The sequence below is a fragment of the Protopterus annectens genome, chromosome 1.part2 (genome assembly GCF_019279795.1).
Source record: "Protopterus annectens isolate FY-2018-M chromosome 1.part2, PAN1.0, whole genome shotgun sequence".
Lineage (NCBI taxonomy): Eukaryota > Metazoa > Chordata > Ceratodontiformes > Protopteridae > Protopterus > Protopterus annectens.
Genome location: NC_056727.1, coordinates 760529478 through 760554035, shown reverse-complemented (window position 1 = coordinate 760554035; position 24558 = coordinate 760529478). Strand labels below are relative to the sequence as shown.

The 24558-nt window shown below is 40.5% G+C and overlaps 1 protein-coding gene across 1 annotated transcript in view; it reads right to left on the bottom strand.

Moving 5' to 3' along the window:
* The window catches only part of LCLAT1 (lysocardiolipin acyltransferase 1), a 1316330-nt gene that overhangs the window by 683364 nt on the left and 608408 nt on the right, over positions 1 to 24558 (bottom strand). The window contains exon 6 of the mRNA XM_044058897.1: positions 18519 to 18665. Within this exon, the coding sequence (XP_043914832.1) occupies positions 18519 to 18665 (147 nt within the window). The remainder of the gene's footprint in view (positions 1 to 18518; positions 18666 to 24558) is intronic.

Below are 24558 nucleotides of genomic sequence, written 5' to 3'. Positions count from 1 at the left end.
AAGTGGCAACACTATTGCAGATAATTTGAAAAACTTTGATGTGAAACTATTAAAACTAAAGAAATTACAACTTGAAGTCATGTATTTCAGGCAATGCTTATCTGATAAAATAGTTCCCAAAGGCCTCAGGTCTAATTTTTGCCCTACTGGCTTATTTTTTGACAGAGACTTTAACAAAGATGTAGCCTTGCTTTTTGATAACCAGGGACAACAACTTCTGGAACTGATGATAAAGCACTATAACATACAAATAGACAAGTTAACTAGTGAAGTTTCTGTACTTGACACAGCATTAAAGGCTGATATAGACTTTGTTAGATACAAGTTTGACTATACTCATATTTTTACGAGTATAGACTCATTTATTGAAAAATCCAGAATTAATATAAACAAAAAATTAATGAGGGACAGGTCATCGTACAGTAACAACGCTGTATACCCTAAACTTTATGGCTCAGCTTCTATTACCTTGAAAGAGGGAAACAATGTGGGAATGGACCCACACCAACCTCCGAATGAGCAAACAACTGACCTTCTTGAAGACGACATGGGGCATCAAGGCCCTAGACGTAGCAATAGAATACAAGCAAACGTCAACAAGAATGGTCCTCCTCAGTATGGAGGCAATAGACAGCACAACTACAAGAACAATACTAATAACGGACGTTTTTTAGGCCAATGGAACTCGAGCTTCCATCGCAAGAAATGGAACAACCCTCGGAACTAGAAGTTCCAGAGGTCCTTACAATGGACGAACTACATGACAACAAGCTACAAATTCTAACTAATACTAAGGGTGACTTCACCATTTAAAATTTTTCAAGCATTTCTTTAGAACCTTGTTTAGTTGACCTCTTAGCATATGGTAACACTTTTATACCTACTAAGAACTGTATTCTAGTTAAAACACTCATTGATTTAAAATGCTATGTTAGGAAGTTGAATTTAAGAACCTATTTTAACAACAATGAAGTTCCTAATGAGTCAAAACTTAAACTAGCTAGCACCTTCAATCCTCCCCTTCATACTGGATTAGCCATGTTCGAGAGTGCATGTGAGGTTGACATTAGGTATCTATGTCAAGTACAGACAGCTTTGAAGAAAAATGTAAATTCCAACATCACAAGAGAACAGTCTAACTGTCTCAAACATCTTTGCTCATCAGCAACACGAGTGATCAAACCCGACAAAGGTGGTGGTTTGGTCATTTTTGACAACCACACTTATATTGAAAAAATGGAGAGAGTATTAAATAGCCCAGCTTACATTTTATCTTCAGTTAACGAAATTAATTCATCTAAAATGAGAACTAGAGGTTATTTCAGGGACATGTTCATTAGTGGAAAAATAGATGGAGAAACGTACAATTATATTGACATCAACATGTCAAAGAATCCTGTGATTTTCGGTATTCCGAAAATTCACAAGAATGTATACAATCCACCAATGCGAGCACTAACTGACAGCCGTTCATCAATAACTTACCCTTGTGCGCAATTGGTGGAGACCATCTTGTCCAAATATTTGAAACTAATTCCTAGCATTTGTAAAGACTCATGGACGTTCCTCCAAAACATGAGTACCATCAACTTTGACAACTCCCTGAATTTCCTTACGGTCGACGTGGTCGACCTTTACACATCCATCCCGCATCTTGAAGCGGTGGAATGGATCTCTCTCATGCTTAGAGATTTAAAGGCCACCGAAAAGGAAATCGACATTGTCTCAGAACTCCTTGACATTATTTTAACCTCCAATTACTTTACCTTTAATAATAAGGTTTACTTGCAAAAACAAGGTATAGCGATGGGCTCACCTTGTGGTGCTTCCGTCGCTAACCTATTTATGGCATATTGGGAGAAGACATATATTTTCTCCAACACTAACTTAATGAGTAAAATTAGTTTCTATACTAGGTACCTCGACGACCTATTTATCCTGTTTAAGGGGAATGCAGACGATGCTGCTTCACTGATTGAATTGTTAAATGATTCTACTTCCTTTTTCAGTTTTACATCCACTTTCTCATCTTTAGAGATAGACTATTTGGATGTAAATCTTCATAAGGATACAACCAACTCTGAATACTTCTCTACTATTTACAGAAAACCAACTTACTGTAACTCTTTTTTACATTTTCATAGCTTACACCCTTTTAGGCAGAAAAGGGCCATTATAAAGGGCCAATTAATCAGAGCTGCCAGAATGTGTAGAAGGGAAACCGCATTTATTCATGAATGCAACAACCTAAGAGGAATGTTTCTAAGTAGAGACTACCCTTTGAGTTTATTTTCAGAACTCTTAGAGGAGATTAATCACAAGCGTTCTAACGGGTTGTACCCCTCACTAGTCAAAAAGACAGTACCAGTAGTGGAAGATACAGCATTTACCCTAGAAGTCAGCGGACGTTTTTCGCTTACTGTGAACAACACCAATACTAGGGTCAATATGAATGTCGGAACTTGCAATACCAGTTTCATTTCTACTTTTAGCAGCGACTCTTTCGACATCCAACATATTTTAACTAAAAACTGGTATTTTATTTTGAACAATGATGTTCTCTTTGAAAAATTAGGTGATGGACCAAGTTTTGTGTACAAACGAGGCAACAACCTTAAATCAATACTTGAAAACAACAACAGATTAGACAATACCATTAAGTCTAAGGGCTGTTTCCCTTGTGGGCTCTGTAACTATTGCCAATACATAAAAACCTGTAACCTTTTTAAGATAGGAAAAAGAAAATATGGTATCAACCAAAGACTTAACTGTGTATCTAGATCCATTGTTTACTTGGCCTTATGTAATTGCTGTGAAGCATTTTACGTGGGAAAAACAGACAGAAGGCTTTGTGACAGGGTTTACGAGCACCTGTATGCAATAAGAACTAAAAACGAAGATAATGCTTTAGCAAGACATTGTTTGAAACATGTAGGACACACTTTTTGTTTTATAGCCATTGAAGAAGTATTACAGTCTATTAGGGGAGGTCCTGTCAGCCTTTTCCTTGAATCACGAGAACTAGAATGGCAATTGTTATTGAACTCTTTTTTGTACTCCAGGCCTAAATGAACTTTGTAACATTTCTTGTATTCTCAAACTGAGGAGTTACATGAGATGACTTACAATCACTTGTTCTTAATGTGTTTCTTAAACTTCATTTTAACAACTTTTACTTTGACTTGTAGATAATGTTTTATGGTGCTATGTAGGAAATTCAGTTTCCTTGTTTCAACATTTAGATACATTCTTTTCCTCCTTGTTATCAAGTACTAAATACAGTTTTCCTAAGTGTAACTGGCCAGCTTTGCAATAGAAATAACAGCATCAGAGATGACAACAGGTATTTTCACTGTTGGAGTGCTACATGTGTACTGTTTTATATTTATATGTTTTTAACATTTATATATTGAATTTCACTTGACTAAATGACACTAGTTAAGCTTGCTTATTTTTTGGTGGCTTGTTTGAATTGCTGGCTCTTTTGCTCCTGCGAATTCATAACATTCGTAGTTTTACGTGCTGTACATATATTCACTGAAAACTTTAGCACAGCAGTATTAGAATCTACCCCAGTACTAGTTTTTTCTTTTTTATTTTCATTTTTATGTACTGGGTTACAATAGTTTCATCGTTGTTTCCAGTTACTACAGCATTGACTATTGTTAGTCTCTAGTTTTAGATTTAAAGGTTTATGTTAAACTATCATTACTTTTAACATAACTTTTACGTATTTTCTAATCTTGTATATTTGGTTTTATTAGTCTTTAGTGCTGAATTTCATTGCACAACCTTCTGTTATTTAAAAATAGCTTGTATTAACTGATTACGTTTTTTATTTATAATAGGATGTTTGTGCACAGTTTTAACCGTTGGCTTCAGTCAACGAATTTATTATTTGGCGTGAGCAATTTGATGTGCTGGTCTATTGTACCTTTAAACAGAATTAACTAATTTGCCATGCCATCTACGTTTCATTTATAAATGTTTTGGCGGTACTTTTAAACATTCTTTGTTCTGTTCTGAGGAAGCGGTGGCTCTGACCACCGCGAAAACGTATTTCATTTATTTCTTATTAAATAAAACGTTAAACATCCTTTTTGGTGTGAAGACCTTTGGATATTCCATTTTTTACTACAAAGGAGACTGTTGTACGCACAGTACACACTGTGGATTACTTTGCCTGGGTTGTGGACCAGTAGGTTTGGCGTTTTTTCGCAGTTTCTTGGTGTTTCTGGTTTTTGGAGGTTTCACAAACAGACAGCCCTGAGACTTCTGTCTCATCTAGTATTAAAACATAATTTTAGTGCTGGATTACAGAATGACATCACCCACATCTGGTTATCTGACTTCTGGCTCCTACATTACCCCCTTTTGCTAGAAACTGAACCAGAATTTAGCATATATGTGTTACCATACACAGAGACAGAGTAAGATGTGTTAAAGCATCTTTAAGCTATAAAACCATTTCAAAACTTCCATCCTTCCATGGTAGCAATTAGTTTACCCCTAGGGACAGTACAGTAGGATTCCTAGTCCTGGTTTTCACAGACATTTTGTTTCTGTCTGCAATCAGAAATGTAAGATACAATCTTTATGGCCTAAACCAGGTAATTGCAGACTATTTTTCAAAGTTAGCTGGACTGAGATTAACCTCTTCTCTTCCAGTATCCTCTATTACAATACATTCATTTCAACAGTTATAATATAATGGTAAACAATGACTGAACGTCCAGAGTGCCAAAAATAAGGTGTTCATTTGGAGCAACATCCTTCATGGTGTCATACAACATAATTAAAAACTGCTGTGCATCCTTCAATATATATGCATACTGGTTAACCACTGGTCTTAACTTAGTTTCTAGGTATATAGAGATGGGTTCAGTTACCCAACCTCTCCCTGCCACTATTGGTCTCATGGGTGGACTCCTAGGATTCTTATGAATCTTGGGTAGACCCTGTATGCACGGGATCATGGGTTCACTAACTGAAAAATATTTAAACAACTCATCAGTGATCCTGGCTGTATTAGCTATAAATACAAGTGAAACTGATACTCTTTCAATAATCCTCTCTAAATGTTGAATACTTATATAATTATAGAAATGTGCATCACTCAAAAGACGTTTCATGCTTAAAATGTAATCTTTAGTATTTATAATTGCAATAGGTCCACCTTTATCGGCCGGTCTGATGACAATATTGTCATCATTCCTAAGATTCCTTAGTGCAAGCCTATGTTTATAGTTCAAATTCCCATACCATCTCTTATGACGGTTGTTCTCAGCCCTTAGATGTAACTCTTGTTCCACCAACTTAGAGAAAGCATCCACTAGTGGATGTAGAATAGGAACGTAATTACTAGGTTTTTTAAAATGTTCTCGTCCATTACGATAGTCAGAATGACTATAGTTAAGTTTTAATTGTAAATTACGTGCAAATAGTTTAAGGTCCACTACTGAATCAGCAATATTACTTCTAGTAGAGGGAATGAATGAAAGACCTTTTTCTAAGACATAAATTTCTTCCTCTGATAAATATCTATCTTTAATATTCCAGATTAATGATCGACTGCCCACTCCCACATTCTCTTTAGAGTAGGCCCTGTATGTTCCCCGTCGACTGCTCTCCTTCTGCCTTCCTCGACTCATGGAGCAGTCCCTCCCCCTCTTTCGAAACTCTGAGATGGGGAAAGAAGCCATCCCCACCTTCTCCTGTCTTAGTAATAGTATTATTGCTTACTTTCCTTCTAACTATTACTTCTTCAGAATGCAATTTATCAGTAGAAAAATTAGCTTCAGAGCCAACTTCTAATGAAGTGATACTATCACTCCTATCCACTGTTCGGGAATCACCAGCTAAAGAATCTATAGGGCTATTAGGAATAATAGACCTAGAATCATTTTCATTGTGAACATCAGCAACAGTCACAACCAAATGGTTATTATTGGCCATCATATTACTGTTCTCTCTAGGAACATCATTATTAACTTTATTAGTTCCACCACTTTCAGTGACGGTCTCAGTGTTAGTATTCAGACAATTATTCAGATTATTGTCTCTCATGTTATGGCTTGTAGCTTTAGTTACTTTTATCTGTTGAAACTTGCTATTGACGTTTCCAGTATTATCATTAGTCACTTTGTCAAATCTCGGCCAAGTAAAAATTTGGCCTTTTTTAAAATCGTGTGTGTCTCTCCGAATTTGGCCCGTTTCTGTTCTAGCAACTTTTTTTTCAAAAAAATACACATTATCCAGTAGTTTGCTGAAGCTTTTGTCTATAGCATGGCTCGGATAAGTCTCGAAGACATGCCGCTGCTGCTCCTTTACTTTATCTCTCAACAAACTCTCTTCTACTGAAAAATAGTCAATCAATAACTGCATATGTCGCAAGCTAGTATCTATATTGATTAACTGCCATTGGTACAACAAGTCTGGATAAAGAGTACCTGTAGTGGGCATCTTGAGTATTCGCAGACCTCTCGGAACGATTCTCCTTGCTATACAAAGTTCGAAATGTTGGCGCTGTAATTGTAAGCATTTCAATTTAATAAAGTCAAGTTCCATCTGGTCAAGCAAGGTGCTGAGGCCGCTATAATTATCTTGTTCAACAGTTTTGGTCAAAAAGTCGTTGGTGACATCATACGCTAAGAGTGGATTCTCCTTCCCAGCAACGTAGGATTCAAATCTTTGCGTATAATAAAGTTCAATTCAGGTTTGTACGGCAATTCAACCACATCCTGAGCAAGTTCTGCCATAACAAAGACGCAGCAAAATAGAAATAAAACCAAAAATAAATAGCTGCTGTAGTAATCTCCAAAAGGAAAAAACATAAACCAAACACTGGAGGCGGCAGAACAATATGCTCCAAAAGACAGGCTACAGTCACGGTTTGTCTTGATGACATATACCAATTCCAAGAGCAACAAAACTTCAGTCTTCAGAAAATATCCTCCAGGCAACAACTGTATAAACAGAATGTTTAATATAAAGGCAAGCGCTTTCACCGTTTAAGGCTTCATCAGGCCAATACAAAAATCCATTAGCATAGAGAACACCTTAAATACTTTAAAATGCAATGACATCATTTCCACTTTCAATTAACATAATAAACATGCTCCTACAATTAAAGCGCAATCACCAAAACTCTAATATTAAAACAAACACACTTATAAAATTGCACTATAAAAGTTATAATATAATGTGACATACAGGTGTATTTCTTTTTTGTCTAGTAGGACCCACTGTTGGTACATTTTTAACACAAGCAGCTTTACAAATACATTTTCATCACAAGCACCTGTACAAATCAGTTTGTTATACAGATGACAACATATAATTCTTTACAAAACTCCAGCTAGCTATGCTGGCATACGTTACACATCCACTGCCCTACTTTTCCTGGCATAGCTGGCAACACCTCACATCATTACACTTAGTACTTTATTTAGTCTGGTATGACAGGGTAGGACTGCAGAATAACCTGTTAAAGACAATTTAGAAGAGCTGTAGCAAGTGTTTATGGAAAGGAAGGGTAAGAGAGCAGGAAGCAAGCTAAAGATGATTAAGGGGTGAGAAAGGGAGATATGTGTCAGATGTTATGTGATATGTTACAGAGATTACTATGCCACAGAGGTTGAAAGGATGGCAGAATACTTAAGTAGCATGGATTAAGTGGAACATGGAAAGTAGAGGATAAGAGTAAGTTTGGGAGCTACTATGGGAAGGTAGAAAAAGGCAAAGAGTAGCTCATTAATGTTTGGGAGAAAAGATGTACTAGTGGGAGGGGAGGGTAGGAAATGCAAGGGAAGGAGGGTACTACTGCTCAGATCAAGGAAAGAGATGATGCATTGGAGATGCATCAAGGATGAGCCTGGAGAAGGAATGGGACAATCTGGACAGCTACAAAGACTGTATAATCTGGGAGAGGGTAGAGGTTTGCTGGAACAGGAAGGGTTTAAGCAAGAACTTGGGGAGGGCAAGGTGAGATGGACATATATTGACAGCTGAAAGGAAAAGGGTCCTTTGATGAGGGAACCATAGGTTCATAGATAAGCACTAGACTAGCTACCACTGTGGGGCATTTAACATGTAGCCAATTTCTCTTGGTGAGAATTAAACCTTATACCCCCTTGTCTACGAGGTAAATACCTTAACCTTTATGCCAACACCCCATTCACTGTTTAATGAAAAGAAAGGAAGGACAGGGAGAATTTATACAGTCCCAAGTGTATGAGTGTGTTAATAAAGAATAGCAAGACTAAAGATAAACTGGGAAGCACCAAGTAAGATCTGGCAGGAGAAGGAAGTTTCATGCAGTTATTCTGAATAAATCCTATACACGTGCAGTAGAACACAGCACACTGGGAATGCTGTGAAACTTTGTACATACCTGCAGGCAAAAGTGTCAAAAACCTGAATAATGTAATACTTTCAAGTTATCTGCCTCAGACCTGTCTGCCATTATGAAGCAAATGACAAAATAAGAATTCAGTTGACCTGATTGTTCCTTTCTAGTGTTCATTTCAGACATTTCCACTATGACATGTAAATTAACTGAGGCTTAAACATGTGCAGAACAAAATACTATTTGTCAAGGGTGCCAGTCTTGCATTTAACTGCCAATCTGTACTGCTGTCATTCTAGTCAGTTTCATTATGTAAATTATTTATGGCACTCACCCCTCACGGTAAGGACACCAGATCTAGCAGTGTCAGCTGATAACTTTGTCTTAACTAAGCATTTATTATGCATACTATTCTTGGAGTTCAACAAAGAGAAACTGAAAGTGGCATAACACCATAAAGATAGGATAATATCAACAATTAGCTGAAAACTGTTCAAGTTATAGAATATTAAATTAGTAGCCCTATTCAGTAAACAAATCAAAATGTTACTCCAGTGTGCACATCTGTATGTGTGCTTAGTTTATATTTGTGTTACTGTATGCCTGTTGGTAAGTACAGTTCAAAGTGAATACTGAAGGGTAATCACAAAGAAAGCCAATACAGAGGAAAATAATCAGATGCACAGCAATGTGAAGAATGATAGATTTTCTTTTATCATAATCAACCGATTAATTAATCTGTGGTTTGGAAATGCATCTGTAATGAACAACCTTGTTCAGCCGAAGCTGCAACATACTTGCTCAGTGTCGAAGGATGTTATTATTGTATAACTGCCCTTCTGTAATAGAACAGACTTAGACCTATGGCTAACAAATGATACAGCAACTCCAATGGAATGATTTTTCACATCAAGGTTCATCTTGGGGTGTTACATTCAGTGACTTAAATTTGTTTATTATTAGTTCAGATTTTTGTTTATTATTAGTTCAGATTTATCAGGCATGTAGTATATGCTATATACAAGGCTAAGCATGAACCAGATAGGCTCTGTCTACTCCTCCGAAGGACAAATGCCTCAAACAACTGGATGCTCAGGGACATAGAATCACAATCAATTCTTACTTGAGACCCTTGGTTTGACCATAAATAGTTCATTCCCTTTTAAACTTGTCAAGTTATAGCATTAACTTCCAAATGTCATTATGTCTGCTCCTACTCAGACAGATCAGATATTAACATGGACAGCAGTACATCCCATAGTTTATTTTAAGCTCATAATGACATCAGCCATGGGTCAGTATTTTGACTATTACACTAGGACTATGATGACACTTTTCTGCAAAGAGGCAAAATAAAATGCAGCTAATCCATTAGAAAGTGTCTGCTTTGAAACAACCCCTCCTTCCAGAGATAAACAACAGATATGCCTTCCTGAACTCAATGTTACTGGAAAAAAATCCATCCTAGTGGGGCATATCTACAATACGGGCAGCACTCTTGTCTCTGGAATCTGCTCATTATAATAGTCAGGAAGGTGAACAGATTAGTGGATCAAGAGTCCTAAAACTAATATGACCTGATCTCTTTGGCTGTTTGCCTTTAGGAAGGAAGGAGCAGCACAGAATGGAGTCTATTTCTACCCCCAGTTTAGGAAGTCCTTTGTAAAAAAGAATACAGCAGTCTTTTACTAACCAATATCAAATGTAAGTGAATACAACTAAGGTAAGCCATAATTCAGGTCTCTGAAAGGAAGGAATATTCTTAATGCAGCAACCAGTAGCCACCTATTCACATAGAGGAAGAAAGAGAAAGTCTCCTGTGGCAAGGCATCCACCACCACCACAGCCAGCATCGTGGTAGATTCTTGGGGAGAGGACTGAGCATAATGCAACTCTTTGAAGTGAAAGTGAATTTGACTCACACAAACTGTAACTATTTTCTGTGAGGCTCCAAGATGCTGCATTGCTAGCAGAACCCATCAAATCAAGAAATACCATGCAAACCCCTTGTGAAAGCAGAGGTATCGAACAGTGAAGTATTAGCATCTAGAATCAGATATACTTGATCTGCTTGTTGTAGCTACTGTGAGTCAAGATGGCCAAAAATAAGTCTTCCTCAGAACTAAGATTCCAAGTTCCAGGCTAGCACAAGCCCTGTGATGTTCTCAAAGTGAAGGAAACAGGGCTGTATCACTTGCTTCTTTGGCACCCTATCACCAGCTTATCTGGCACTACACAATCTGTGATCATAATAGTTAATGATATCTGCCTTCACAGCTCTAGGATATGGCTTTTTTCAGTCATGTCCAAGACTTTTGTTTTTTTCAGGTAATGGTTCTCCAAGAAAGGGCAAACTCATGGAAGTGGCTTTCTGTTGGCAGTTTTGGCTGGTAGTGAGGACTGCTGTGAAAATAATTGTACTCTAAAAAGATCCCCCTTTAAAAAAGCATACTTGATAGCCTGGTGAGGTTCATGATGGAAAAAAAAAGAGAGATGCAACCATGGCAACTAGTGCAGAAACACACTAACACACAACCCTACAACTACTATTGGCCACCACTGCACCATGTATGTATACTAAACATAGAAAGCAAAAAATAAAAAAATAAAACTAATGATACCATAGTCAGAGACTATTTGCCAAACATCATGCTCCAGAATCCGAAAGTTCAGCAAGTTTTTAAAATGACCAGACCAACAATGAGAAATGAAAACTGGAATAAGTCAGGCATTTAGCCCTCTATCCAAAGGTGGCAAAAGAGAACATGTTTGGGAACCTATTCCATAATTTTGGACCTTCTGTCCAGTGGAAGTATAGTCAAATGTTGAGTCCAATGATAGGCCAACAAAATGACTCAATCAGCCTAATGCTGCTTACAGAGCATGCCAAAATGCTCAGTCAATGGGATGTACATGTCTCACCAGCCTTTCATGAGGCAGAAGAAAGTACAGTTTTGTACCTACCATAAATGTAGATGTTCGAGGATCCACATTGCTGCAGTCCTAACTATTGGGTAGTCCGCTGTCCAGTCGGCCCGAATACCAAAGTATAAGGCTGACGTCGGTCAGGGCGCATTAGACTGACGTCAGTACGTCAGGGTACTAATGCGCATGACCGACGCCATATCCTCAGTCTTTTCTTGCCCCAGATGTCAGAAGACCCTAAAAAGACAAGGCCCAATATACCTGCACCAAAAATATGTACAATATATACAAAATTATCAGCATATAACCTCACCTACACAACCACCCCTAAACACAGAGGGAAGGAGGGAGGTAAATTGGACTGCAGCAATGTGGATCCTCGAACATCTACATTTATGGTAGGTACAAAACTGTACTATGTTCTTCATTCCACATTGCTGCAGTCCTAACTATTGGGTAGAATCCCAAAGCAGAGGTAAGGGAGGCTGGCAAATCATAAAGAAGTAGGAGCTGACAACATGCCTTGCAAAATAGCTGTGGCAAAACCAGCCCTAGACTTAGAGTAGAGAGGAAGGTGATAATGCTTAGAGAAAGTATGCACTGAACTCCAAGTAGCTGCCTCCAAAATATCCTTAGTTGCCACCCCTTAGGAATGCTGTTGAAGTGGCAGTAGCCCTAGTGGAATGAGGCCTAATCCCAGCTGGAATCTCCTTGCCATGATGGGAATAACAAAAAGCAATGCAAAACCCAATCCACCTAGAAATAGTTTGTTTTGACACAGGCTTGCCTTGCGAACTCAAAGCAAAAGAAACAAACAACTGCTGAGACTGCCTAAAATCCTTAGTCCTGCTTAAATAATAACGCAATTGCCTGTGTACATCTAAGGTGTGCAAAATCTTTTCCCCTTTATTTTGGGGGTCTGCATAAAAAGTAGGCAAATGAATAGTTTGGTTTAAAGCCACACTAGAAACCACTTTAGGCATAAAGGAAGGATTAGTACGTAATGATACCCTATCCTTATGGAAAATCAAAAAGGGCTCTACTGCCATAAGGGCCTGCAACTCAGACACCCTTCTTGCAGAAGTAATAGCCAACAGAAAAGCAGTCTTCCATGACAAGTATTTCAATTCAGCAGTAGCCGCAGGCTCAAAAGGTTGTAGAGTAAGTTTTTCCAACACAAAATTGAGATCCCAAGCAGGAGTAGGAGCTCTACGTGGGGGTCTTATATTCTTTGCCCCTCTAAGAAACTGCTTGAACAAAGGATGCGAAAACAATGGTGGGTCACAATCATAGTGAGCTGAAATTGCTGCAGCATGAATCTTAATGGAAGAGAAGGACAAACCTTTGTCCAATAACTCAGTAAGATATTGAAGAGCCACACTCAAATTAGGCTCAGAAATCTCCAAATTCTTTGCTGTACTCCAAAACAAAAATCTCTTCCATTTTTCATGTACACTTTCCTTGTACTAGGTCTTCTAGCTTCCATAATCACATTTAAAACTTGTTGAGGAAGTTGAGACCTGCTGTGTTTCAACACAGAATATGCCAGGCTGTTAGATGAAGAGAGTGAAGCTTGACATTGAGCAGATGACCGTCCTTCTGAGATAACAGATGTGGAATCAAAGGTAAAGGCCATGGAGGCTTCCTTACCAGACTCCTTAGTAGTGGCTACCACTGTTGTCGAGGCCAATCTGCAGCTATTAAAATCATCCTTGGCTTGTCTTGTCTGACCTTTAAGAGCACCTTTGGAAGAAGAGGCAGAGGTGGAAAGGCATACACATGAAGATTTTTCCAACTGAAAGACAGAGCATCCACTTTCCAAGCTGTGTGATGAAACCCCTTTGTGCAAAACTTTGGCAGCTGGTGGTTTAGTGGAGAAGCGAACAGATCTATGTCTGGAGTTCCCCATGACACTGTCAATTTCTGAAATACATGAAGATCCAGTTTCCACTGTGGGGATCCATGATTTGTCTGCTTAACACATCTGCTAAGGAGTTCTGTGCTCCCGGCAGAAACCTTGCCTGAAGAGTTAGTTGCAAGCTGAGCGCAGTCTCCCATAAAATCATTGCTTGCCTGCATAGAGGATAAGAATGTGTTCCCCTTGTTTGTTGATGTACCACATGACAGTTGTGTTGTCTGTTAGAATCAACACCTGCCCTGGAAGAAGTAACTCCTTGAAAGCCATTAATGCAAACTGGACTGCTAACATCTCCTTCATGTTGATATGTAGATGCTGTAGTCTGGCAGGCCACTTGTCTTGTATCCACTTTCCATTTAGATGAGCTCCCCAAGCAATGTCCGAGGCATCTGTCGTTAAAATCTGACTCGCCTCTGGCCGGGTCACAGAGAGTCCCTTGTTTAGGTGACATTCCTGAGCCCACCACAAAAATTCTTTTGAAGGCAAGGTATTATTTGAATGACAGTGTCCAAATCCTGGGAGTGCTGTGTCCATACATTTTGAGATACCATTGTAGCTTCCTCATATGCAGTTTGGCATTGGGAAGCACCAGAATACAAGATGCCATGAACCCTAATGCTTGAAGGACTGTCCTTGCAGTCAGCACGGACTGATGAGATAGTTGATGGAAGTAAAGTGATAGACTCTTTTGTTTGTCCGGGGTTAAAAAGGCCATCTGGGCTGCTGTATTCAGTCTCACACCCAGAAAGCACATGTCTTGAGAGGGTACTAGACTGGACTTTATTTCGCTCACAGAATACCCTAGGCATCTTAGCACTGCTATAACATATTCCAGATGCTGTAGAAGGTCTTCCTTTTCTTGAGCCAGAATCAGGCAGTCGTCCAAGTAAGGATAGATTTGAATTCCTTTTAGCCTGAAGTAAGCTATCACTGGAGCCAGAACCTTTGTGAATACTCTGGGCAGTAGATAAGCCAAAGGGCAATGCAGAGAACTGATAATGAGAATTTCCAGCTCGAAACGCAGATACTTCCTGCAACTTAGTCTTATAGGCACATGAAGGTAAGCTTCCTTGAGATCTAAAGTTACCATCCAGTGATCTTTGCCCAGCAGAGGTAAAAGCTGTTGTAACGCCAACATCTTGAACTTGGGAATGTCCAGATAAGTGTTGAGGATAGATAAATCCAAAATTGGTCTCCACGTGTTCCCCTTCTTTGGTACTAGGAACAGGCGAGAATAAAATCCTAGGCCCCTTTCTGATACAGGGACTGGCTGAATGGCCCCTATCTGGAGTAACTGAGAAATTTGCTTGTGAGCCTCTTTCCTTTGTGGAGGAGGAACGTCTGGCATGCCTTTGAAGGGGGCAATGTATGGAAATAAAACCTGTAACCGTGGTGAATGATATCCAACACCCATCTGTCTAGAGTAATTAAATCCCAATTTTCTTTGAAAAGAGACAGTCTTCCTCCCAAAGGAGCTGCCAGACGAGAATCTACTGGCAGCTGAAAAGGCAGGTCATTGGGTCTGTTTACGAAAGGACTGACCCCTGCCCTCACCAGAAGTCTGAGCAGGTGAACTCCCTGTTCTAGGCCTAAAAGAACCTTGAGCTCTGCCCCTACCACGTCTAGACCTACCCCTAGACTGGGAATCATAAGCAGGATATGTCCATCCCTTAGCAGGCCAATTTCTACTAAACTTCGGTGGCTGCACCTGCAAAAAATCTTTAACAGTTTGCATAGACTTAGCTTTGTCCTCCATTTTCTTTAAAACTGCTTCCACAGGCGAACCAAACAACACATCAGACTGTAAAGGAGCATCCAAAATCCTTGTCTTAACATGCTCAGCTAAATTCTGATCCCTCAACCAGGCATGCCTGCGAAGAACAGAACTAGTGGCAGCCACCCTCGAGGAGGCCTGTACAGCATCAAAACCACATTGCAAAGAATGCTTACCCACTTGTTCAGACACATGAACTAAATCCAGCAACTCTTTACACTCAATACCTTCCGCCAAAGCATCCACCTTAGATTTCAATTGTGAAAGGAGATAATTTTGATATTTTAGCATGTGAAACTGACAATTCAACGCCCTCATGGCTAAAGTGGAAGAAGTATACACTTTCTTTCCCCATCTATCCAAAGCCCTTGCCTCTTTATCAGTGGGAACAGGGTTTTTAACAACAGAGGCCTTAACACCTTTAGGTCCCTGAGAAACAGTCTCCGGGTCTGCCCTAGGACTCTTAAAAAGATACTTATGAGCTTCAGGCACCCTATAGTACCTATCAGGTTTAACAGGAGCAGGAGGCAAGGAATCAGGGTTCAGGGAAGCCTCTGCAAAAACATCTTCTACCACATTCAACACAGGAGGGATAGCTAAGGGCCTATGCTGGGGTAAAAACAAGAATTCCCTAAGCCTTTTCCTAGAATCAGAGTAATCTTGGCCTTCCCATTTAAAGTGCTCCCTCATGGAATGCAGAGTCTCTGAAAATGAGAAATCCTCAGGAGGAGAAGCTGTAGGAGTGGAATCATCCACATCAGAATCAGAATAAGGAGGATACTCCTGCAAGTCTTCCGCAGAAGACTCAGAAGCCTCAGAACACTGTTCAAAACTCTCAAACTCAGGTTCCACCCTAGGCCTCTTATCAGGAGGGGGCATAGAACCTCTAATCAGAGTAATCAAATCTTCTGCCATTTTAAGCATATGTTTCTTAGGCACAGAACCTGAAGTGCTAGGGGAAGCCCCCACTGAAGCTAAACTTGGCCTACCTCTCAAAGAAGTTTTGGAAACAGAAGGAGAGGCTCTAACTACCTTGGGAAGAGAGGGAAGAACAGTTACCTGAGAAGCCCCCTCAGCCTGGCCTACCTCCTGAGAAGGCACATCCTGTAACAGTAAAGTCTCTGCCTGAGACTCCAAAGAAACTCCTGGCAAAACCTCTGGCTCCACTGAGCCTTCTAAAGAACCGACGTCTGGGACTGCCGGTTCATCAACCCTAGGCTTCACTGTTTTGTCCTTGCGCTTTTTGGACGAAGCGGGCGTCGGAGCATCCGACGGCATTTTATAATTACAACGCTTCCCAAACACTAACCTGGCACAGTCTAACCGTCTCTTAATAGTGCGTTTGTTAAATCTAGCACAAGAGCGGCATCCAACAACGCCGTGCTCAGGCCCTAAACAAGGTATACACAAGGTATGGTAATCCCTATGAGGTATCTGTTTCCCACAAGAAATACAGTTATTCACTTTTTCTGACATCCGGTTAAATACTGAGGCAAGAAAAAACCAAAATGTTCCCCAACGGGGTACTTAGCCAACTTTGATTCGGTCTGAAACTCCGACTTCAGAAAATTTCAGAACGCCAACCTGCACTCGCAAAACTGCTTCTGCATCGGACCATGCGGCAAAAAAGACTGAGGATATGACGTCGGTCATGCGCATTAGTACCCTGACGTACTGACGTCAGTCTAATGCGCCCTGACCGACGTCAGCCTTATACTTTGGTATTCGGGCCGACTGGACAGCGGACTACCCAATAGTTAGGACTGCAGCAATGTGGAATGAAGAACATCCAATATGTTGGTTTGTTTGTGCTGCAAACTTTGCATTCTTAAAAGGCCAGCTCCACTGCAGCTCCTCCTTCCCTAGATAATAACTGAGCCTCTCCTGGAAGAAAGGAAGGAAGCAGACCATGAGCTAGCCCAACATTAATTGTTAAGTGCTACTGCACTTTCCATAAGAAGTGTCATCCAAAGGGGTGTTACTGAAAGAAGGGGTGCCAGCACCTCTGTCCATTTGAAAGACCCTGTCTTCAAAGTTGTGTAGCTTATTAGAACTGTGACAGGCTTTCATCCTACAAATGAGGACTAGCAGAAGCAAAGGTCACATGCTTGGCAGCAAGCAAAATACCCACAGAATGAAGGAAAGTGTTTGCCAGAAGTAACACTATGAGGCAAAGGATGTGAGCACAACCTTACTGGCAACAATTTTAAGTCATGCAACATGTGTTCCCCCTCTTCTGCAGCATCTCTCACAAAGCATTAAACAGAATGCACACATTCATTGATGTAGGAGAGACTGACAACCTGGAAGACTTGGACAGCCGTGCAGGGCCCATCTCAACCTTTAGCTTGGAAGGAGGTAAATAGAAAAGACCACTGTCCTCAGGCTGGAATGAATAAAGTGACAGCTAAGTACTGAGTGACAGTAAATAAAGTGACAGATTTTGCTCTTCCTCAGCTGTGACTTGTGAAAGCTATGTGCATCTGTGAAGCCAAAGACAGTCTGGGCATATTCAAGGATAGGGTACCAACTAAGCACCTAGACTTGTTTGGTCAAAAAGTTGCTGAAATTACTGGAGGAATTTATCACCACTGATACACTGTTCATCATTTTGTGGACGGGTGTACTACACTGTTACCTGTAAACAACAGCAAGGCTGCATAGGCTTGCTCAGTTGGGTAATGAGAAAAGGAATCAGAAACAAACCCAGAAAGCAGTTTACTTTCAAAAGGATGCAGCAAAAGCCATGGTGTGATGTTGCTGTCTGGGTAACCACATAAACTTACAATGTTATGGTACTCCTCCCTTAACTGTCAATACTAACATGAAACAGAAAAAAATGCATGGTGCCTCCATCTAAAGAGGGATTAACTTAAACTTGTCTCCAGTTCCTCATGTATACTCTATGACCACAGACAGCCATTGTTGTGTGCTGCTTCTATTCTTATATATTTTGCCACTGTCTGATAACTAGAGGAGTGAAACAATCTTATTCTGACTTTTCCATTATGACCTGGGTCACAGGTAAATAATCAGTCAACAGCAGTACAGATCAGAAGTGAAAAGATGCACAAACAAGTTAGAGAAGTAAACACACAAAGCAACATGTGAAAAAGTATGATTTAACCTGTACATATCATGGTCATAATAAGGCAAATCCAGTGATAGCCCACTCAAAATATGATGTTTAGCAAGCTACATCAGTAGTCGTAGAATGTCACTTAATAGAAATTTACACATTTTGTGAGGTTTAAGGAACAAATCAAGGAATTTGAGAGAAAATTATTCAAAAGGCAAAATTATACATCATACAAGGAAACACAGGTACAGTTAAATTTAATTACTTCAGCATGTCCAGAAAGAACATTTACTTCTTTAGTCTATTTTATAAAGTATGGGAAAACAATCAGCACAGACATGAAATGACTGGTCCAAAGATGCAGTATGGTTAAAGGTCTGTGCTGAAAACTGAACCAAACTAAGTTTTAGAACTTAATGTTTTAAACAGTGTAACATGTCTCCATAAATCAATACAAGAATAAAGAATAGCTGACCTGTGAGGTCTGTGCCTTCAGGAAAGATGAGGAGTTGCAGAGGTTCTCTGATATCACAAAAGTAATCTAACATATCTTCAAAGTGCTGTTTGTCTTGCTCCCATCTCCTCTGGATGAAAATAAAGGAAGCAACCTGCATTGCCCAGCCTAAAATTACAAAAACAATAAATGTATAATTCACCAAACATGTCAAGTAACATTGTGTAAAAGTCCAGCTCACTAATAAATGGCATCTCATCATTAAAGACCTACCTCTGTACTACCTGAATGGGATATATCATGGGCACTGTTTATAAGATCTCATTACATTTTTTCTGCCCTTATGAGAGCTTCTCCAACAACTATACTAAATAAGCTAAGGATTTTCTTATACAAAATATGAAGGACGAAGGAACTTTGCAATAAGTCTGGGATATTTTAACCCTTATAAAATAGATGAAACATGGTTCTGGGATCTACAGCTTCCAGAAGACACCACTGTGCAATAATCTATACTGTCCACAAAAACAACCTATGATAAACTAACAGGTAGCTCCTACCTTGTTGATGAAAACTGAGCCTGTTCTGCTGCACAATTATCCCTAACAGACTGAAACACTGTTTTGTATCAAAGTGATGTTGTGGATGTTTTGTAATATTACTTAAATGAGCTCCTTCCTCTGCAGAAGTGCACTCCAGCAAACATTAAAAGCATGTGAGGGAGCTATGAACTTCTCAGATAAGCACTCTTATGAGAAAAGAAAACAAGCGTAGTTCACCTATAAGGCCAATGGAACAGAATGTGTAAAGAGCAAATCTGAATATGTAAGGCAACTTTTTGACACAGTATGAACGTAACCCAAATGGCTAATCTCAAGAAGTTTTGTATTGAAACAACTTCCTCAATGCCCATACCCACTATGGATGCCACTCAGCAATAGCCATATGTGGCTACAAATGTTCATTTTCTACCTAGCAAAAGCATTTAAGAGTTATTTTGTTGACCCTCCTTCCTCTTCTGGATTCCTGTACTCTATACCAACACTTACCAGAGAACTTTAAGCTTCAGATCCAGATAAATCCAAACCTTTTCACATTCCACCATCATACTGAAACAAGTTACTTTTCTGTGTATTTGTGCTCAGTAGCAGAGCTGTTCAGCTAGTGGTCACTGATTTTACAACCATCTGGATACACAAAGCACATATAAGTAAACTTTTTTGCACTTGTTCTGTTTCAGTGATAAGTTAACAAAACTGAACTGCATTCATTTATTTGTTTCATTGAATATACTGATTGAATATTGGTGGCCTCTCTTTCTGCTGTTTGTTTTGTTTTCCCACCCTCCTGCCCAAATGTTGTTGTATTCTTAAACTTGGTGACTTTGGAATTGCCGTCCCTGCTGTAAATTTGTCTCTGGACACTCCTCCCAGCCCTATCTCATCAGCTCTGTCTACTGTATACAGAGAGGGTATTTGGGAAGGCCAACCCACTTAGTTTCTTAATCTTGAATTATCTTCTGTTTCCTCCCTCTCCACTTAAAAAAGTGCACTTTATTCAGCTGCTCTTGCTGTAACTGTGATCTACCTACTTTATTACCTTATTTTGCTTTGCTGTGTGGTCTTCAGTGTTCTAGTGCTCTTATTCTGCTGCATTTATTACTGCTTGTTAGTAGCCTTATTAAATGTATCTGTTATTCTACGCATCTTAGTTTTGGTTTTAGCACTTGTGCTTCAGGACAGTTATTTTACACTTAAGAAGGTTTTTGTGGTCTACACTGTTGTGGACAAACCCTTATCAAAACTCTCTCTTCATAAGTCTGCAAAGTATTCAGAACACTATGCCTGGACAATTCCCATCAGTTTCTCCTGCCAGTATGGTCAACATTGGCTTACTGAGGCAGTGTAGCAACTGCCTCGTGTTCACTGACAGCCCTCTTCTCTTCTCCTAGCACATAATTCTTTTACTGGAGCGAAATGCATCTACATCAGAAACCTGGAATCCATGCTCCCTCATGCCACAGTCAGTATTCCTGACAAAGAGGAGAATGCCAGCACAAACACCATACCACTCACATCACATAGTCAAACACAACATACACCCACCAATGCAAAGGTCCTCAATAAAAACTTACCTAAAGAGCAGAGACCTCTAAAACACACTCACAAACATTCAACACACAACACATCAGGGTTTCACAAACACAGCCCATAAAGGATGCCAATAAACCAATGCAGCCCATAAGACACAACAATAAACCAAACATACTTATCATTGGTGACTCAGTCGTGAGACACACTGATGTCCCCCCTTGCCAGGCTTGACAAGGAGAAAGTTATGGTCAGTTGTCTGTCAGGTTCCAGAATCTGCCACATCACAGATTCACTTAAGTCTCTCCACAACAGCTACAAGTATGAGATCCAGTATCTGTCTGCCTGGGATGACATGGTTGAAAGGCCTCAATGCTTTGCCAGAGATGGCCTCCACCTGTCACCCCTGGGATTCTGGATCCTGGCCAAGGCTCTTGTCTCCCCCATTGTGCCTTTTTTTAGACTATGTCTCAAAGACAAATCTTCCAACATAAAAGATCAGTCAAAAAGCAAACTGAAGGTCATGTTGCTTAATGCTAGGAGCTTTAACCTGAAAATGCACTCACTGGAGGCTTTCCTTGTACTGAAAGATGCTGATGTCTGTGTGATCACAGAAACTTGGTTCAGTGCTGCAGACAGCACCCCTGCCTTACCAGGCTATTCCTCATTCCACACACTCTGACCCCAAAATGAGGTTGGGAAGACTAACTTTGGTACAGTCTCTATCTTCATTAAGGACAGGCTAACCTCCAGACTGGGTTTGCCAGCATGAAGCACTGGAATTACTCCAAGTGCAACTGACAGTTGGCAAGACACTGATCTAAGTTACAGCCAGCTATAACCCCCCCCCCCCCATGACTCAGGACACCCACTCTTCCTACCTGGACCTACTTGACTTCATCAAGGTACCTCCTAACACTCTGTTCCTTGGTGAGTTAAACTACTACACCATAAACTGGGTGACTTCATCAGTTCTAACATACTAGACCAGCTTGTCTCATCCCCCACAAGAGGAGATAACATTCTGGGCTTGGCTCTCACCAACATGGGCACCCACTGCACCACTCCCATAGTGGTGAGATCAAATCATTGGTCTATCTCAATCAAAGTTTCTATCCCACCCAGCTATAACCAGGCTAAAAATACTTCTCAAAAGCTGACTACAACCTGCTAAGGGAGGGTATCAGTAGCTTCACCCCCCCCCCAAGAGGATGCAGACAATTGTGCTTAACAGCACGCCAGTGCAGTATACAAGCACCTGTACAAATGCACGGACTCAGTCATACCCAACAGAAATAAAACTTGCTTCTCAAGGAAACACAAACCTGTCTGGAGGACATCCTCTATCAACAGGCTTTACAGCAAAAGGAAGAAATTGTTATCCAAGGGTAAAAAGGAACAAATTCCAAATTGGAAAAACTCCCTCCTCAGCCTCAACAAGCAAATTAGATCACTTGTGAAAACCTCCATAGCCAATTATGAACTGAAACTAGCCTACGAAACAAAGGGAAACCACAAAGCCTTCTTCAGTTATGTCAGGAACCTCCGGGGCACTTACACTGATCCTGTTGACTTAGCCAACCTGCTAGCAAATATGTTCAGTGCAAACCTTTCCCCTCTATCCCCCCAATGCACATTTGACACCCCCAATACTTGTCCTGCAACTCACATCTCCATAGATCAAGTGTTAAAAGGCCCTATCCATGGGACAGAACACAGCTTCCATGGGCCCTGACAGTATCCCAGGCTGTATTCTGCTCCATCTCCAGCAAGAACTAGCTTTGCCATTGAGCACCCTATTCAACCACTGCTTAAGTATAGGCTTCATTCCAGCAGAGTGGAAAACTGCCATTGTCATCCCCTTGCACAAAGGTGGTGCCACTACTGACCCTGGAAACTATCGCCCCATTAGCTTGACAAGTCTGATCTGTAAAGCCATGGAGTGTATTATTATGGATCTCATAAACAAGGACATAGGCAATCTCCAAGCACTTGTCCCTACCCAGTTCAGATTCGTCAAAGGCAGATCTTGCCTGTTGAACCTGGTTGACTTCCTTCAGAATGTTGCCAAGGCCCTGGATATGGGAAAATCAGTACATACAGCTTCCCTTGACTTGGCCAAGGCCTTTGACAAAAGGCCCCCACTTGGGCATTATCGAAAAGCTAACACAACTTGGAGTAAATCCGTATCTCATCAGGTGGGTGGCCAACTGGCTCACCGATTGGACTCACAAGGTCAAAATAGGTGCCTCTACCTCCAACAGCAGACCTGTCACTAGTGGTGTTCCCCAGGGGTCTGTACTGGGACCCCTGCTGTACAGCATCTACTTTTCAGAGGTCCAGGCAAAGACAAAAGGCCTGTGGCTGACCAAGTTTTTGGATGACTAAGTTGGGTGCTGTCACTGACTCCCCAAATGATGTTAACATACTGCAAGAGGGTCTCACAGCAACAAATGACTAGTACCAAAGTCATGGCCTTAAGCTGAACACAAAAAAATGTAGTATCATACCATCCAGCAAAAACACAGCCCTTACTGATTACCACATCAAAAGCAGCCCCCTAAGCACACAACCTATGGTGAGAGACCTGGGTACTGAGGTTGACAACAATCTCACATTCGACCATCATGTAGCAGCAGTGTTCATAAAAGCCTTTTTACTTGATTCATCTCATAAGTAAAGGGACTACATTCAGAAGAAAGTGGGTTATTACCTCTCTGTACTCCTCCCTCATTAGGCCAAAAATTGTGTATAATACACAGTTTGGTATGTACCTCTCCAAACACCTACAACAACTGGAAAGGCCACAGAAATACCTCATAAAGAGAATCCATGGCCTTCAACACCTGTCTTATGTGGACAGGCTGAATCACTCTACTTGGTATCATACAGATTGCTCAGAGGTGATCTGTGTCTCAACTACAAGGCAATACCTGACCCTGCACTACTAGAGATGCTCCATATCCATAAGTCTAACTCCTCACGCATTACCCACTTGAAAGGCCTAAATCTAATATGTGACATCAACAAAACCTGCTGGACAGACAGGCTTGTCTCCCAGAGGCTGCTCAATCTCTGGAATAGACTTCCCACACATGTCAAACAGAGTACCCCCACTGACCCTCCAAGTGCAACCTTGATAAGTGGATGGGAAACTACAAATTTGTCCCAGGGGTTCCACCTGTGTTGCTCACTGACAGGGGCAACAGGTGCCGACTGAGGTTTCTTTTTTTGGGATATACTCTTGGCTAAGCTTGTAAGGGCCCCAGGGCCATGAGCCTAGTAACCTCCTATGATCAGACTTCCAAAGGAACTTCTTTACTATGGAAGACCTTAGGCTGATGGGCTCTATAATTTATTTCTGAGACCTTGTAATCCACTTATGCCAGCTTTACATTTTCAACCTCCCTCTTTTTTTTCATAGTCATATTCCCAAATGTTTGGAAACATGACACTATTCTTCCTCGCCTAAAACATACCAGCCACTGCTTCTTAAACTACTTCTGTCAAATTTCTCAAATACCACACCTGGGCAAGTTGCTAGAATAAGACATCATCTCTTAACAGCCACATAAGAGGTGGTAGTATTCTAGCTGATGGACAGTGTGGCCTCAAGACGAAGTATCTACATCCCTCCTCTTAGGTTAATTCCATGTACAATACAAACAAGGATTATGAAAATCTGTTGGCAACCTAGCTCACTGTCTTACCAAAGGCACAGATAACATCTTGCATCCATTATCACTAAGACGGCTTCTAAAAATGGAATCAAACCAAACAGTTTGCTATGATTTATTGACTAACTATGCAAGATGGCATTAACATACTGTTCCACACAGTGCTCTCAAGTCCCTACATCCTGGTCTTGAGGTTCAGAAGGAATGACATCTCAGATGCCCAGGTAAGAGCTGCCCTCTCCAAAGCACAAAAAAAACAGCATCAATGGGACCAGACGGTGTCCCGGGCTGCGT